At 27.8% G+C, this 18299-nt stretch overlaps 1 protein-coding gene across 1 annotated transcript in view; it reads right to left on the bottom strand.

The window, feature by feature from the left end:
- LOC107449198 (uncharacterized) overlaps nucleotides 1-1112 on the bottom strand; it is a 39465-nt gene extending 38353 nt beyond the window's left edge. The window contains exon 1 of the mRNA XM_016064671.4: nucleotides 361-1112. Within this exon, the coding sequence (XP_015920157.1) occupies nucleotides 361-1048 (688 nt within the window). The 5' untranslated portion in view covers nucleotides 1049-1112. The remainder of the gene's footprint in view (nucleotides 1-360) is intronic.
- Nucleotides 1113-18299: the final 17187 nt, after the last annotated feature.

The following is an 18299-nucleotide window of genomic DNA, read 5'->3' as shown; positions in this document are numbered from 1 at the left end:
TCTTATATATGGTTATTTGACTGTTTTGTGCGAATATGGTAAAATAAAAACTAAATAAATTGTTATGTAACCATTTTTTCCATAGAAATTTCTAACAGTGTATGGTTCAATTCAGTACTATATTAAGGCTCAGAAGGTCCGAGTAATTTTATGGTTCAACACACTTCAAAGCTTTCAAAAGTTTATTTTTTGTTTATGGCGCAAGTGGTAGAAAAGAAAATGATATGGTAAATAATCCTATCACATGAAGTATATTAAACAAGGAAGTTAACCTGCGAGCTATATGACACATTATAATTTATAATTAAAAATGTACCAATAAGTACATTTGAAATAAAATTTAAACATTTTTGAACTTACCCATTAAGGCATTAGAGCTTTGCACCATGGACATAGCCTGTAATACAGAATCCACAACAGCACATGCTGGTATGGAAGTAACTCTATAAAATCCTTCAATAGTCATACGAGTTTTAAGCATAGAACAAGTGGATATATGCACCACCCCACGTAACCTGCTCACTGCTTTCTCACATAACTCATCAATTTTAGAACCTAGTCCTCCCAAAACAGAAATCACCGGTACTTTGGGTTTTGCCAGTACAGGTGGTGGATTATGATACAATATGTATGTGTTCCTCAAGTCCTGTTGTTGTTGATCTGGCGAGCCTCTGGTTCGAACAGTTTTTGCACTAATTGGTGGCAAAGGTGTACTTTGTCTAGAATTGTCTGACCAAGACGAGTTAAAAGAATCTTGCTTCTTAGGGGTCAAAGGGGGTAAGATTTCTTTGGACTTTCGTTTTTTGTTGACGAATGTGCTCCAGTGGATTTTGGTTTCACTATTTGTTTTCACTTCGTCAAGACAACTTTGGAGATATCCTATGTGGTTTTCTGGTCTGTGGTACATAAGTCCAGCCATCAGGCTTTCGAATAATTGGGGGATTTCACGTTTGGACAGGTAATTCTTTACTTCCGCGTAGCTAACCATAGTGCCGGAAGGTAGCCGTCGATTCCGGCGTTGGGCTACCGGCGGCTGCGTATGGAACATTTGTTGACGATAGCTACAGACACCTGAAAATGAATGTTTCTCTCGAAAAAACCGGCAGTTTGGGAAGCGTCTGCGTAACTATGGTGATGTGTGACGTCAGATAGTCCAAACAACCTGCCAGCAGGCGGGAGAGAAAATTTCTTCTTTTTGGTAATTATTCGAGGAAAGGTCGCATCAGGACGACGAAGAAAATGTTGAAGCGATTGGGGGAAAAAAAGTAAAAATAAAGAAAATCGAAATAACAGGTTGGGCTTTACGAACCCTTAATGAGCGGTCAGTTAGCTATTCCAGAAAATATTACGTAAACCTCTTTAGTTAATTGGGAATACATTATTCCTTTATTTTGATTTTTCAGATAGTCGCAGATTTATAGGCTTTTTCTTAATTTGTGGAATGAAATTTGTTATGTTAATGAGTTTCGAAACTTATCAACTATGCCAAGTCTCTGAAATATTTTGTAGTTTTTTTTCTTCTTAAAGTTAAAGGAAAACGAGAACTATTACTTTTTTTTTTTGATTAATGTTTGAGTAAATTATTTTTAAGTCAACGTAACTTCTGCTGAAATCAAGTTTTGCAATTAATTTTGTCACGATATTTTTGAATTTATTACTTTCTGCATTTATGGAATAATCATTTATACATTTTTCCAAGGAAATAATTATTACTTTCAAACTTTTTATTTCAATAAGTTTTCTTTTCTAAAATAATTTTGAGATTAAATTACTGCTTAAAAATAAAATTGCATATAAGTGGCTCCGTTATTTTTATTTTGTAGCAGAGAAATACACAGAAAATCACTTGAAAATTAAATGTCAAGTCGTTTCAGATATGAAACTAGCTTTACATAAAAATCTAAATTTATGCAGCTTAATTTGAAAAAGCATAATGTCATTTCCTACATGATGTCATATGTATGAAATAACATTATGCTTACTCTTATGCATATTCATTATGTTTATTCATTATGCTTATAATGTCATAACATAATGTCATTTCAGAATAATGAAATGACACACAGTTTTCAAAATTTGCTAAGTATTTTTTTCTTCCAAAATTTCTTTGATAGTAAACAGCTTAAAATATAGTTAAGTTTCATACAATTTCTTAAAGTTTTAAATAAGCAATGTACTTAATATAGAGAGAATACACAAAATTGATATTTTGACTAGTTGATTATTTTCATCTTATTGTTCTTGCTATTAATTGTATACAAATTTTTTATAAGGAATAAAAAGTATCTTAAACTTCTAAGCAGATGCGAGAAGAGTTTTGAGGTATAAAGAATCTCAAAACTTGATTACTTGTGGCAAGTTGTTACTTATTTAGGAAATAATACAAAGGAAAAGTTTGTAAAAAAAGCTTAAAAAGTCATGAAGAGATGAATTACAGAAAACACTAAATTTCATCAAAAATGTGAAGTGAAAATTTCTAACTTTCACTTCACATTTTTGATGAAATTTAGTGCAGTAAATTCCTCCTTTCTTGATTTATGGATTTAAGTTAAATCTGGAAATTATTAAATTAAAAAACAAATACGAAAAAGCTTGCTGTTTTCCATATATGTGGAGGAAAAATAGGGGAAATTATATTTCATAAATAACAGTTATCAAAATTATTGCTATTAAATATTTTTATTAAAAAAATTAATCTACTTCTAAGAGAGAGGATGGTGGTTTTGCACTTAATAGCACTCATAGCATATCAATAATTCAAACGCATGATTCGAGTCTTTTTGCAATGATTTTTGTGAAAAAATTCTTGGTTGAATATATTAAAAAATAACTTTCTTTTTATCATATATTTGCTAACTTTTTAAGTATATAAAGGACAATCTTTGTTATGAATGTATCGTATAACACAATTATTTTGAAGTTTCATAAGTATTTTATTGTTAAAGTTTTATTTTTCCTAAACAAAAAAAAGGAGTAAAAATTGATTAAGTCTTAGATTTTAATAGAAGTTAAAATTTAGATGTTTGTGACTCTAGCGGAATTTAATTTTATACAAGAATAAATTTAGTTGAAAATTTTACATTCTTTAAAGGAGTTTAGGAGAGAAAAAAGGTGTTTAGGAGTGAAACAAGGAGTTTAGGAGTAGAAAAATATTTTAATATAAGTAACGAAATATTTTATAAAATGTCTTTGTTATAAATCACATCTAGCTAGAATGAGTAAAAATGAGTTCTCTGAAATTTATTCATAAGCAGATTTTGTTGCATGTAAATGCAAAACTAAATACTGTATTAAATAGCTTATAATAGGAATTTTAAAGACTTGCCTTCTAAGAAATTATTTTAGATAAATTATCTTTAATGTAATGCAGGACAGTGGTAAATTGAGGCAGTTGTGACATTTAACTGCCAAAATTTAACTCTTTCTTGCATTATATTATAAAGAAATATTTGTTAAATCATATTTCTTGATTACACTGGAGAAATTTTTTTTTTTTTACATTTATAAAAGAACTTGATCTTACTTAATTTAGACGAGGAAATTTCAAATCAGAAATGAGTTTTTTTTCGGGAAGCAATGGATTTTAATTATTTTTGTTTTAAAAATTCGTATTTTTAGTTCAGTTTAATTATTGTCTGAATGTACAGGTTTATAAGTGATGCATTGGTTTACGTACACGCGTATACGTATACCTACTCTTTAGAAAATAATACTTAGAAAGAAAGGAAAACATATGATCTTAACGTATCATATCATAAATTAAAATGCGCTATTGCCTTCTTCCTACCACTCCCTACGTAGCAGAGAAGTGAGGACACATAGTATTCACTCAGTGAATTTAAAAAAAATCCTGGTTCTGAATATATTATTAAATTGCAAAAAGCTGTAACCTGCAGTGAAGAATCGATTGTAGATTTGAAATCAGTATTGCGACGATATCTGAGATCCGTATCTAATGTAACTGGAAAAAAAATTGTTCCATATTGCTGAGAAAGAAAACTGAATAAGAATATTAAAATATTTTTTGAAAATGTAAAAAAGCTGCTCCACTGCTATACTACTAAAATTATGCGAAAAATACAACTTTGTTTGCACGGAAAAATAATAGAACATGTCGATTTTAAAATTTTCTAATTCCGTTATACTCCTTGCATCGGGGGAAAAACAACTTTGATTGCAAAAAAATCTGATGAAATGACAATTTTGAAAATCTGTTAAAGTTGTTTCACTGCTATACTACTTATGTTGGGTGAAAAAAAATTTTCATAGCGAAGGATGTTATTTTGAAAATCTGTAAAAGTTGTTTCGCCACAATATGAATTTCATTGCAGGAAAAACAACATTTTAATATAAGAGCTGCCTCTATACTACGTGACAGCATAAACTATGTTGCTTAAATAGCTTGGTACTTGTAAATATATTTTGTTTAAAAGCATGATCTACTGAAATGTGTTGTTCTCATTTGTTAAAATAAAATTATCCGTGGAAAAGAAACATAATCAGTTTCCATAATCGGGTCTTATAGCGCCGAATTTAATGGAGGTTAAAAGAAAGAAAATATTTTAGAATTCATTTTATTTTATTATTATTTAGTAATAATAATTTTATAAAATTTTTCATCAAAATATAATTTGATTACACGAAATCAGAAGGTAAAAAAAGGAAAGATATTACTATTTCTTTCATGTTAATGGAATCTCATAGTTGTTTAATTCTTATTTAATGAACGCTAGTTTACTTTTTTTAAAACTTATTTTGCCTTTGAGGGTTGTTAAAAGTGTATCACTTTTGAAAAGTATCATTCGACAAGAAGAATAAGATGTAATAATTAAAATGAAATGTTATACAATTTGATTAATTTAGGGCAATTAAAATTATACAACTTTTGAAAGATGTAATTGAATGAGATGAATACGGCGTAATAATTTAAATGAAATGTTATACAATTAGATTAATTTAGGGCAATTAAAATTATGCAACTTTTGAAATATATAATTGAATGAGACGAATACGACGTAATAATTTAAATTAAATGTTATACAATTCGAATAATTTAGGGCTATTCAAATAATACAACTTTTGAAAGATGTAATTGAAGGAGATGAATAAGACGAAATAATTAAAATGAAATGTTACACAATTGGATTAATTTAGGGCTATTAAAATTATACAACTTTTGAAAGATATAATTGAATGAGATGAATACGACTTAACAATTTAAATGAATTTTTACACAATTTGATTCATTTAGGATTGTTAAAATCATACAATTTTTGAAAGATATAATTGAATGAGATGAATATGATCTAACATTTTAAATTAAATGTTACACTATTTGATAAATTTAGGGCTGTTAAAATCATAAAATTTTTGAAATGTATCATTAGATGAGATGAATATGATTTAACATTTTAAATGAAATGCTACACTATTTGGTTAATTTAGGACTGTTAAAATCATACAATTTTTGAAATGTATCATTGGATGAGATGAATATGATTAACTGTTATACTAATTGATTGATTTAGGGCTGTTAAAATCATACCAATGTGAAAACATATTATTGAACATTTAAAATAAAATTTTATCATTTGATTACTTTAGGGCTGTTAAATTCATACAACTTTTGAAACATATCATAGAGTGAGATGAATACGTTTTAATAAATTGGTACTTAATCAAGTCCTCAATGAGTAAAGTAAAATAAAATATAGTAATAATAATAATAATAATAATAATAATAATAATAATGAACTTAAAAAAGAGAAAGGATAGCTAAAGACATTAGGAGTCGTTAAAATCCGTGTTTTATATTTCTGAGATCATCTCTACTGGGCGCATTACACTTTACAAACTTCTGTATGGGATTTGATGGTTCCTTTTCATCACACTATACTTAATGCTTTAAATATCTATATTAAGATTGATAGATATTTAAAGAAAGAAGAAATCTCTATGCAGTTGACCCCTTCCGTGTTTAAAAGTTATTCATTTTAAAAATCTATGAGTATGTGTTAATGAACTTGCAGAATGATTGATTAGACTATCAAAGCAAGAAATAGTTAAATCTATTTTAAGCCAAAATGTGCTTCAAGTAAAAAAAAAAACGAAAGATAGCGTTTAGCAATTTTCTTGCATAAAATTCTTTATAAAAATATATTTTAAATATAAAAGAAGCCTGAGACCTTTCCTTGAAGGTATTATAAATCCACGTTCCCTTTTATTCTAAAAATCCAGCTCCGGTTAATCTTATATCAAGTTTGAAATGAAAAGTAAATTTATATTAATATTTCAAAATAATGGAAAAGAAAAAGACATTTAATAAGCTTGAAAATATTTTGGTGTTTTAGACCTGTTTTATTGTAAATCAAATCAGGCCTATAGCTTGACCAAAATGCTAACTTAGGGATCAAAATCCTCTTACTTTTATTAAGAGACTAAGATCCATTAAATATTAATGAAGACCCATTTAATTTCATTAAGAGACCAAGATCCATTTAATTTTATTAAGAGACTACAAGCTATTCAATTTATTAAGAGACCAAGAACCAAGAGAAAATAAATTTTTAATTATCATAAAATCATGATAACTGCATTCTTTTTCTGAAGAGAAAAAGCAAATTTTTTTTGTTGCATATCTGCTTTATTTAGACTTATATGGAATACTACACTTCCTTAAAGAACGTCTTTTCTTTTACGAAATATTCTTTAATAGTATTTCTTTCACACGTGTAGAGATGTAAGAGTAGATGTTCTACTTTATGAAAGAAAGGAGACACGCGATGAGTGACCTTATTTCACACCCCTAGGGAATCAAGAAAGAAAGTGTAACAGACACGGACATTCCCCCCACTGAACTACTGAAATTCATTTTCAACACTACATCTACTAGAGAATTTTGAAACATATATTATAAAACAGTATTTTTATTAATGTTCCATTCAATACTATTTAAATTGAAAATAAGTGTATTATTGTTTTAATATTAAGTTGGTGAGCTTTTTATTTTAGACACAGCTCAAAATGCATGCTTATTACAATGGAAAAAGCTTAAAATGTATGTTTACAACAATGGAACAGCTTAAAATACATGTTTACAACAATGGACTCAGGTCAAAATGCATGTTTACTACAATGGAAACAGCTTAAAATGCATGTTTATAACATAAGGAACAGCTTAAAATACATGTTTACAACAATGGACTCAGCTCAAATTGCATGTTTACTACAATGGAAACAGCTTAAAATGGATGTTTACAACAATGGGAACAGCTTAAAATGAATGCATGTTTACTGCAATGGACACAGCTAAAAATGCATGTTTAGGACAATGAACGCAGCTCAAAATGTTTGTTTACCACATTGGGAACAGCTTCAAATGCATGTTTACTACAATGGAAACAGCTCGAAATACATGTTTAAAACAATGGAAACAGTTTAAAATGCATGTTTACAGCAATGGGAACAGCTTAAAATACACGTTTACTGCAATGGACACAGCTAAAAATGCATTTTTGCTGCAATGGGAGCAGCTTAAAATGATTGTTTAACAACAATGGAAACAGCTCAAAATGCATATTTACTACTATTGGAACGGCTTAAAATGCATGTTTACAACAATGGATACAGCTAAAAATGCATGTTTAGGACAATGAACACAGCTCAAAATGCATGGGTACAACAATGGACACAGCTCAAAATGCTTGCTTACGATAATGAACACAGCTCAAAAAGCATGTTTACAAAAATGGACACTGCTTAAAATACATGTTTAAGAAAATGAGCACAGCTGAAATGCGCATTTAAGATAATAGTCCTTACATTGTATTCCATTTTCAAACTTCTTTTATGAATATCAATCAGTTTTCAAATAATTAACTAAGGAATCCAAACAAACTCGCAATCTAATATAGTCCATTTACATCAACCATTTTAAGAATCATTAAAAGACAACAGTTGCTTTTACAAGGTTGTTACGGGTTCTATAAATTTTAAATATTTGTAGTATATTTATCTTGTTGGGATTTTGAGTTTTAAGACTAAATTTAGCCTTCAAAGTTCTAAATACGACGATATCGCTTGAAAAGTCACAATTTTTGGAGTTTTTTTGTCTTGATTTCCTTTCCCATTATTTATAATAGTTTCTGTGAACCTTACATGATTTTCATAAAATAGGGGAATCATCAGCTCATTAAAGAAATGTTCTATGAACAGGTTTATTATAATTTGCACGATTCTCATTTCTTTAACACTGCAACCAATATGATAAAAATTTCTTATTGAAAAACACAAGTATTGTAAAGAATGTTTAAATAAGACATAAACTAAGGGTTAGAAACATACACATACTTTATTCTACAAGTGATTTAGAGCGGAAAAAAGCGTTGCAGTGAAGATTCCAAAGAATTTCAAGATAGCTGCTTCCAGTATTCAGGAATGGTTACAAATTAAAAAAAAATTTCTAGATACATCAATTCAGAAAGAAGAACGTAGCTAACGAAGCAACTTTACCACATTATTAAAAACCACTAGTCTGTAGAAGTAAATTAAAGATCCTCGACATATTATCTGCTAGAAGATATTAGATAAGTTATCTTAAAAATCCTATTTTCGCCAAGAGAAGAAACCAGTCTCCAGAGATTTTCCGAAATCGAAGAAATATGAGTTGTTATAGTAGTTTGTGATACCATTGAAGTATTAATTTTTTAGTAAAGGCTACTGAAGAAGTCATTAGCATCATCTTCTGCCATACGGCTAGTTAGTAAAAATAAGGGGCATTGAGATTGGTTGGATAAGTTTTTGCATTTTTGATGTTGTTTTATTTTGTTGTAAAAAGGAAAACAAATTTATGGTTGTGTTTTTATGACCATTAAGATCAGATCTACAGTTTTCATTGCGTGAATACTTTCCTTCTTCTGTAAAACCATTAATAAGATAAATGTAGACAGTTTCCAAAGAAATGAAAGCAGTTTTGCTGCGCATTTGGCTTTGTTACCATTAAAGCAGGTATGCTGTACAAGATAATTTTTAAAGATGACCCAGCTGATCGTTAAAAATGACTAGTTATTAATAAAGTGAAATTAGTTTAGCTTTTTTCAATTCATGAATAAAATTGAGTTATGATGATTGATAGCGATTAATTTACTCTTTTTTTTGAAATTTTATTCCGTATGAAGAGCGAATATTCTGCTATTTATAAATAATTCTTTCTAGGATTTCTTTACGTGCATTATTGAGTAACAAATTTTACAAAATATTATGCTTAAAATTAAAAAATCAACAAATATTTTTATTTTTTAACAATACATTACTTTTGCAAAATTACATCCTAGAAGCATCTTTGAGAAAAGATGGACATTGACAGTTCAAAATAAGTTTTCATTAATTTTTTTTTTGAAACTTTAAATGTGTAAACTGCTTCGAAGTTTGAACCTAGAACATCCCCCCCTTCTCTGAGGCATCTTACAATCTTGCTCTCCTTTTTGTTTAAAAAGACCTTAGAAACTATCGTTAGCGTTTTTTATAACCGTATTTTAAATTAACCTTATTTTAAATAAATCTTATTTTAAATTGATCATATTTTAATTAACCTTATTTTAAAATAACCACTTTTCTTTATGTTGAGTCATCTTATTCATGTTCGTGAAGTTTAAGGGAATCTAATTTCACGATAGCGTGATTTAATTTCCCTCCGTTTTAAGGTTCCAGCAAATTCAAACTATACTATAGTTCACTACTATCCAACATTTTCATCAGTGGTTATCTGATCAAACCAATAAAAATCTTAAATCTTTTTTTTATACAAACTAACTATTACTTTAAACATTCTCTTTCGTTTCTTGAGTTAAAGTTATCGATAAATATTATTATTAAGCAGGAAGTCTGTAGATTTATTTGTAGCCCGGAAATAAGCTTTTGCTCAGCACAAAAGCACTTAGAACCATTATACTTTTCCGTTTGCTTATAAAGCAACAGCATTCTTGCGTGCATTAATATTCCTCTTCTTCAAAATCTCAGGAAAAGAAAATACTAGTCATTAAATCTCTATCCAGGTGCATTCATTGGCGATGAACTAGAAGTACTTAAGTTTGAAATTTTGCCAAAACACGAATACACCTTGCACGCAATAACCCTTATAAGATGATGATAAGCAATAGGAAAAGGCTCAGTTAGCTTACTGAATACATTATTTGCAAATAAATTTTAATTACTTTTGCTATGTTTATGAAAGAGCGAGACGAACAAATGAAGTCAATATTTTTTTTTTCTCATTTAAAAATGTTTTTCGTGATATTATGAAATTAGTTTTATTATGAACTACCTTAATGAGCATTTGTAAAGTGCTCGAAACAAAAAACAAACCATCCCGAGTTACTTTTGATCTAATGATTGAATCTTCACTTTCTAGGATTTAATCTTAATGGTTTGAAGATTGAACTCAAATATGCTAATTAATTAGTGCAGGTGATATTTTAAGCAACGAAATCAGACACAAAAACGCTTTTTTTCATACATACCTGAACACATCTTTTCTTACGACCAATTCGGACTTCTGACCCCCAAATATAGGGGTTAGCCGCAATCTGGGAAATATGGTTCTAACAGTCTGGTCAGGAGAGCGATCTAAAGTTTTAACTCCTAAATGTTAATTTTACTTTTTGCATATTTTACCATATCTCAAGAATTTTTTAAGCAAATTCAAGAAATTTTGCACACAATTATGAAATTCGCTCATCCAAAGTTTTTGCGAAAAAAAAAATTTAGTAAATACTTTTTATTTCTTATTATTTTCTCTAATAATAGTTGAAAAAATTTTGAATTTTAAGGTATAAAATTTGTGCATAATTTTAAAGTGACGAAATGCGAAATTTGAATGCAATTGGTCAACTAGTTCCTGAGAAATCGAATTTTAAATATGTCATAATTCTTATGATAAGTTTTAATGATATTGTAAGGCATTAATATAATTAATGCCTAGCAATAATCATTCGGACACCAAACTGTGAGAGTACAAGGAATGAAGACAGGCTAAAGAAAGCATTCTATTATGGCGTATGATTCCCTACAATGCCGATGTCATTTTTAATAAATCTTGCATAATGGTGCAAAAAGAACTTTGTGCAAAACCCCTTATGAATTTGAGCTTTCTTTTAAAATGTGCAAAAACTACTTAGAAAATTGCTTGAAACTCTTTAAATTCTTAAGATAATTTGAATCATAATTTTTTCATTAGTTGCCAAATGCGATTCACTTCAAAATTATAAAGAAGATTTTTTATTTTTTTCTCACGCATGCGCAGTATTACTCTAAACACTATTATTTTGCGTAGTTCTTAACGAATTTTTTAGAAACGAAGTTTCAAAACAAAAATTTTGTAATTAATTTTTAATTGCTCACAAAATTTTGTGTAATTTTATTGAATATTTAGTTATAGCAAATTAGTTATTTATAGCAATTTAGTTTTGGCAAAGTTATAGCAAAAAATAAAAATAAAAATAACGTAAGACAAAAAAAATTAGGTTTTTATAAGAATGTCCATACCCTCATAAATATTCCATCTTGGCTTGAAAAATTTCATACAGTTATTGAAAATACAACCAAAGTAATCGATATAAGTTACAAGCTTATTGCTTGATTTTCAGGCATAGGGTGTTCAAAAATATTTGCTTTCTTTCGTAATTTATTGTCAGTCCCTAAACCTTAGAAACTTTTAAACCTTATTGCTGAGTATGAAAAATCGCATGAACTAATTACATCTAAAGTAGTAAAATAATTCTCGAAATATTTCTTGAAAAATTTAAAAAAAAAGTCTTCTGCTAAAATGTGCCCTGTTAAATTAATAAAAACGTGTATTTTCCATTATTGCAGGGCAGTGTATCTTAATTGGTATTTATTATTTATAACAATATCATAACTGAATTATTATACTTTGAAGCTTGGCGTAATAATTGATGCAACTGAATTATAAAATTAAAAAAAAGTAAATACATGGAAAAAAAGTTCACGTCAGATTAAAACACTATATGGTGTACAGTCCGCAAAAAAAAAAAAGATATCACCCTGAATAACTTTCGTTCTAATGATCCGATTTTCACGAACTAAGTGTCAATCTTAATGGTTCCTGGGGGTGACCTCAAATATGCTAATTAATTAGTGCTAACTATTAATTAAGTTACGAAATCAGACACAAAAACGTACTTTCTCTGAATAAACATATATTTTTTTTTACATATTTGGAATCTAGACACTTGAATTAGGGGGGGTAGACAGAATTTTAAAACAAATGGGTCGTAAATTGGGTTGCAATAAAGGTTTATATATTTGGCGATAGTCCAGAAAACCGCCAAAAAAGTCGCCTGCGCAAATAAATATTTTAAGATAACCCATTGACTGATTCAAAAGAGAAACGCTTAATTTTACTAGGTTGCTAGGCAACCAATTTCTGACTGTAAAAAAATTGAAATAATGTTTTGTGATTGCTCTGAGAGGTTTAATTAATAGTTAATAGAAAACATCTCGAAGTTTCTAGGCAATAAACAATTTTTAAGTTCATTTATGTCCAAAAAGCAAAAAAAAAAAAAAAAAAAAAAAAAAAAAAAAATTATTTTATTCTCCTTTGAAAAGAAAATTTGAATCGATTTATAAGTTTTTAGAATTTAAATACATGAACTTTTTATCTGATATTATTTAGATTAAGCTATTTTTGCTAAGTTTATTCGAGGACTTCATACTAAAATCAAATTAACATAACTTATACAAAATTTTAGCTATATACAAAATTAGCTATATACAAAAATTTAGGGATAATGATTTTTACAGCTTTAATCGAGTCTTCTAAGCATGAAAGTTTGAAGAAAAAAAAAGTGCTTGAAAAATAAAATGTAGATTGTATAGTAATTCTAATGCACATTCACAAGGTTTTTTATAATTTACGATATTTCTTTTTTCTATAACTCAATGAATTGCTGAATGTTTAGTGACATTTTAAAAACATTGAAATATTTTATGTTTAAGAATAAGATATTGAAATAATATGTTGCATATTGTATGATTCATTGTTTAAAAAACTGCTTCATTTTGCTAGATATTTACGTTACATGGTTTTCTTTGGATAAAGATGATTAGCAAATAGCATCCACATGTTTCGATACATTCTGAAACTTACGTTCACAAATTCACCATAAAATGTCGCACAGCATATTCTTCAATTACGATAAGTTACATTTACCACCAAATACTGCTACTATGATTATTTTTGTTTTCTTATATATATATATCTGATATGATACTCTCTTTTTAAACAGAGCTCGTAAGGCCCTTAAGATACTGAAATGGGGGCACGAAAACTTAAAAGATTTTTTTTTCCTAATGCCCGCCTGTGTTAACATCCGTCAATTCAGGCATCTACAGGGCGACAGATATCTGAGTGGCCTAAGGATTCCTAACGAGCATCAAACATTCTCAAAATTAAGTGTTCATTCACTGGAAAATTTAGTGTGTATTCAATTTAAGAACTGTTCCTTCACTTGGTTATCTTACTACTTATTATTTAAACCACCTAAAGCTTAAAACAATATTATGTAAGTTATCAAAATTTTTTTTATATAATTTGCATTTAATAACAAATATGTCGACATGCATTTAATAACAAATACGTCATTTAGCTAAAATTACAAATTTTGAAATTTTTATGATTTTTTTTAAAGACAAGCTAAGCTTAAGTATTCCATCACTGGTTAGTTTACCCTATAAGATTTTGAGAAATTTGCGATGTTGTGAGAGATGCTTAAAAATGTTGACTACGTATTTTTATTAATATTTATAAAATATATATTCGAGAAATTTATGAATATTTTATTCCAAATTTATTCATTCGTATGTATATTATTGAAATTTTATCAGTTATTGAGAGAAAAAAAACTAAAAAATAAAAAATAATCACATTAAAGAAGCACAATCTGTTGTATAATCATATTCAATCAGAAGCATGCTTTTATAAAACTCCACATTCTCTGAATAAAATGTATTTTATTCAATAAAATGTTTTTTCAAATTTCTTTACTAAATTGCAAATAGAATTTTAGACGACTAAAAAAGAAACATCGTATTTTATAGCTTAAAAAATAAAAATGAAAAGATAAGCAAACGATTATTAGCGAAAAAAATATGAATGAAATTTTATGCTAAGCGCGCGAAGTCAAGTTCCTCGCAAGTTTATCACATTTTAATATTAATCGCCTCATTTAATCATTTCTTCATTGTCGCCAAATTATTTTTTTAAAAATAATTAATTTTAATTTTTCTCAGCTTCTAATAAATAAAAACAGTTGAAACTTTAGATTTTTCAATTGAAAAATATGTAGATTAATATGGTATAAAAAAATTCATACCTTATAATTCAAAAATTTTTCATCCTTAATTTAATTAAATAATAAAAAATAATTAACAATTATTAAAAATTATATTTTTCGTGAAATGATCTTTGGGTAAATGAGTTTTATGACTGGGTGAAATTTTCTTCGAATTGCTTTATTAGTTTTTAAAATATGACTAAAAACGTAAAAAGTGAAATTAACATTAAGGGGAACGAACTTTGGATCGCTCTCCTGACCAAACTATGGGGACCATATTTCCCAGATTGCGGCTACCCCCTATATTTTGAAGGTTAAGAATCCAAATATGTAAGAAAAAATATATGTTTATTCAGAGAAAGTACGTTATTGTGTCTGATTTCGTAACTTAATTAATAGTTAGCACTAATTAATTAGCATATTTGAGGTCACCCCCAAGAACCATTAAGATTAACACTTAGTTCGTGAAAATCCGATCATTAGATCGAAAGTTATTCAGGGTGATATCTTTTTTTTTTTGCGGACTGTACATACTTCTAGTTAAAAAAAACAAAAATATATGGTATTTAAATCAGTCATTTGGTAATATTTCCGTCCATAGAGTAAATATTTACTGCAAATTTTGATTTTTAAAAATTATGGTTCTAATTACCACACATTTAATAAAAAATACAAAACTGAAAAGAAAATAATTTAATCAAATAAATGGTTTTTAATGCCAAGCTCTAAGGTATCATTATAAAATTTCCAAACTTTACCGCATTTATCAAATTTTATCACATATTATTAAACGTTAGTTTATTGTTAATTTTACCAAAATCATTACGGCTTCGGTAAAAATTAATGATCTTTTTGGTGTTTCCATAGAGCCAGAAGCACGATAAATTTTACCATATTCTTGTAGTTTTGATCGTATTTTTTTCTCAGTGTATAATTTTTAAAGTTATTTTATTAAATTTTTTTAATAAAAAAATAGCATTTTTATTTAGCACTTTTCCGAGAGTTATACTTTTTAATAATTAAAAAATTCCTCCTTTTTTTACACCGTTGAAACTAATTTTTAATACACCGTTAAAACCTATTACTTATTTTTACACGTAAAATTCAATCTCTAATTAAAAAAATAACAGTTATTGTACTTTATTCTGGTACTTTTAATCATAATTTTTTTCTCTGTGCGTAACTTTAAAAGCTGTTTTATTATGTAATTTTTCTTTTATAAAAAATTAAAATTTTTATTTGGAAATTTTTAGAAGGTTACATTCCATTATAAAAATTAATAAGTTTGTTCTTTTGCTCAGCGTTAAAAGTGTTATTACTTATTTTTACACCTAAAGTTCTATCACTAAAGAAAAAGAACAGCATCTGTCGGAAACAATATCATGAGTTATTACTAATTTCCGCGTTATCAACCAGGCGCGATCCATTATTATAATGTAGACAGAATGTTTTCATTCGATACTCGGCTTCGAAATGTAAGTTTTGTTTCAGCCAAAATCATGCAACTAATGCCTCGAAAACCGCCAAATATAGAAACAATAGGTTGATGACCGTGAACTACTACATTTTTGGTCAATAACACTAAATTCTTTTTTTGTAGACAAATTTCCATAAAAGTGGGCTTTATTTCTTGGAATTATCGTTTGAAAATAGAAAGTGAGGTAAAAGGGGAGTAAATATGCTTTTAAAAAGAATTAGCTGATTAAGAATTTCTTGGTAACGGAGAAAAGCAAAGCACCTGTCATTTTGATCTCTTTGCTAATTTTTTTTTTATCTGGTAATGACTGTTGAATATGGCCTCACGGAGAGAATAATAATGAAGCGTCTCGGGTACTAGACAAGAGTTTTTTTTTTTTGGTTGTTAGTTATAGTTTCTTGACTGATGTTATTAATCTAAAGGTTAAGGAACTCGTTTTAAAGGTTACAAAATCGAACTTAATGATTCCTAATTTCATTGATAGTTTTTTTTTAGAAAAATTTTTATGCTTTAATTTTCTAACTTATAAAGACGTGATAGAAGTATGTTTTCATTATTCTTAAATTCATATTAATGTGAGATTTTTTTTTGTTGATGAAAAAATATTGATCTAATTTATTGGTTGTAAATTAAGAAAATTCACTACAAACAAAATTTATAGAAAATTAATAAGTAAACATACTGGTTTGATATGATGTATTATGTGATTGTGATACGTTTTATTTTAGTTTTCAGTAAATTAATAAAAACGTAAGACATTTTTTGTTAAAATTATCAGATATATTTTATTTGTACTCAAATAAAAAAAATTTACAATAAATAATATTAAATAAAATTTAATTTACTGTTTCCATGTGATAAGAAATAATGAATATTTGTGAAATGTTTTTATTTCTTTTTAATAAATAGTCATATTCATAATAATGTGATGCATTTTTTTCAAATAAAAAAACTGCTATATTTTAATTGTTGTTTATTGAGCAAAGGACGCACCGAACGAAAGCATTTTTTCAACAAAAAAAAAAGTGAGTAGAGTCGTGGTGGCTCAGGGGATAGAGCGTTCGTCTTTCAACTAGGTGAACCGTGTTCGAATCCCAACGAAGGTTGGTCATTACGAATTCCGCATGCGACTCTCACCGACCACAGTGCAAACATCCTCACTGGTAGACAGATCATGAGTTAGAGTGCCCTTTCCGTCAGGCTAACCATGGGAGGTTTTCGTGGTTTTCCTCTCCGTGTAACACAAATGTGGGTTAGTTTAATCTAAAAGTCCTCCACGAAAGCATATTTCTTCTAATACTTGATGCAGAAGTCCCTCTGTCTTCTGGATTGGGTTCAAAATTACAAGGCTTCGGAGTTGAATATTAGTAGCCGGAAACCCGAAATTTGGTCTGTTGTTCAAGAATGGTTATAAAATAAAAGTAAGTACGAAAAAGTAACATTGTGAATAGTAAAAAAGTATATATATTTGTACATAGTGTACAATTATACTATGTACAATTATTTATAATAAAGAATAACATTAATTATAAAAGTAATAAAATAAAAGAACCGTTGCGCTTTATTTATAGTAATTGAGATAATTGAGTAATTATTTGGCGGAAAAGTAAATAAACATGAATCAGAAATAAAAGGAATTGCAACAAAGTAAATGAATTTATAATAAATTTACCAGTAATTCTTAGTAATTTCTACAGATAATCAAGGGAAAATTGTTATAATTTTGTTTACATTTAAGTTTATCGTATAAGGTAATTGGGTAGATAAGAAAACTGACTGTAATTTTTTTATTGCAAAAAAGGTAGATGAGTAATTGTTTAGCATAGAATGAAGTAAACAAATATCAACATAAACGCAAACGGAATTTAATAAAATCGTACATTTTTATATTATTATAAATTGCAATTCATCTGGAAGTAAGCTAATAAAAATCAACCTGCCGAGCTAGATAAAATTAGTTTTACCATTTTGTTCACACTTCAGTTTATTTACTGGAATCATTATAATAGGATTTTATTAATTGTGAGTAATATTGAGTAATTATTTAGCACAAAAATGAAAAAATAAATTGCTGGAATTAAAGTGACTAGTACATTCAAAAGCCCTTTCCCTAATAAGACGATAAAAAATTTCAACATCACATACATAAAAATTACAACGGACATACATACAACGAAATTCTAATTCTATATCGTGAAAAAAAAATGCTGGTAAAATTGCTGTAATGCATTGTTATGACATTTCCGTTATAAGAACATAATTCTGGATTATAGAATCAAATATACTATATTTAGACCATTCATTTGCTAATGCTTCTGCTCATATGGTTAATGGTTTACCGGAAATTCTGGTTTTTAAAAGTATAGCTCTTGTTAACACATATTAAGTATTAAAAGTACAAAATTGAGAAGTAAATTTAACCGAATAAATTATTTTTAAGCCATATCATGATAAAATTACTAAATTTTACC

Source organism: Parasteatoda tepidariorum, chromosome 4 (assembly GCF_982258835.1).
Source record: "Parasteatoda tepidariorum strain Cologne lab strain chromosome 4, Ptep-v5.0, whole genome shotgun sequence".
NCBI lineage: Eukaryota > Metazoa > Arthropoda > Arachnida > Araneae > Theridiidae > Parasteatoda > Parasteatoda tepidariorum.
The sequence above is the reverse complement of the archived record's forward strand: the minus strand, read 5'-3'. Positions and strand labels throughout refer to the sequence as shown.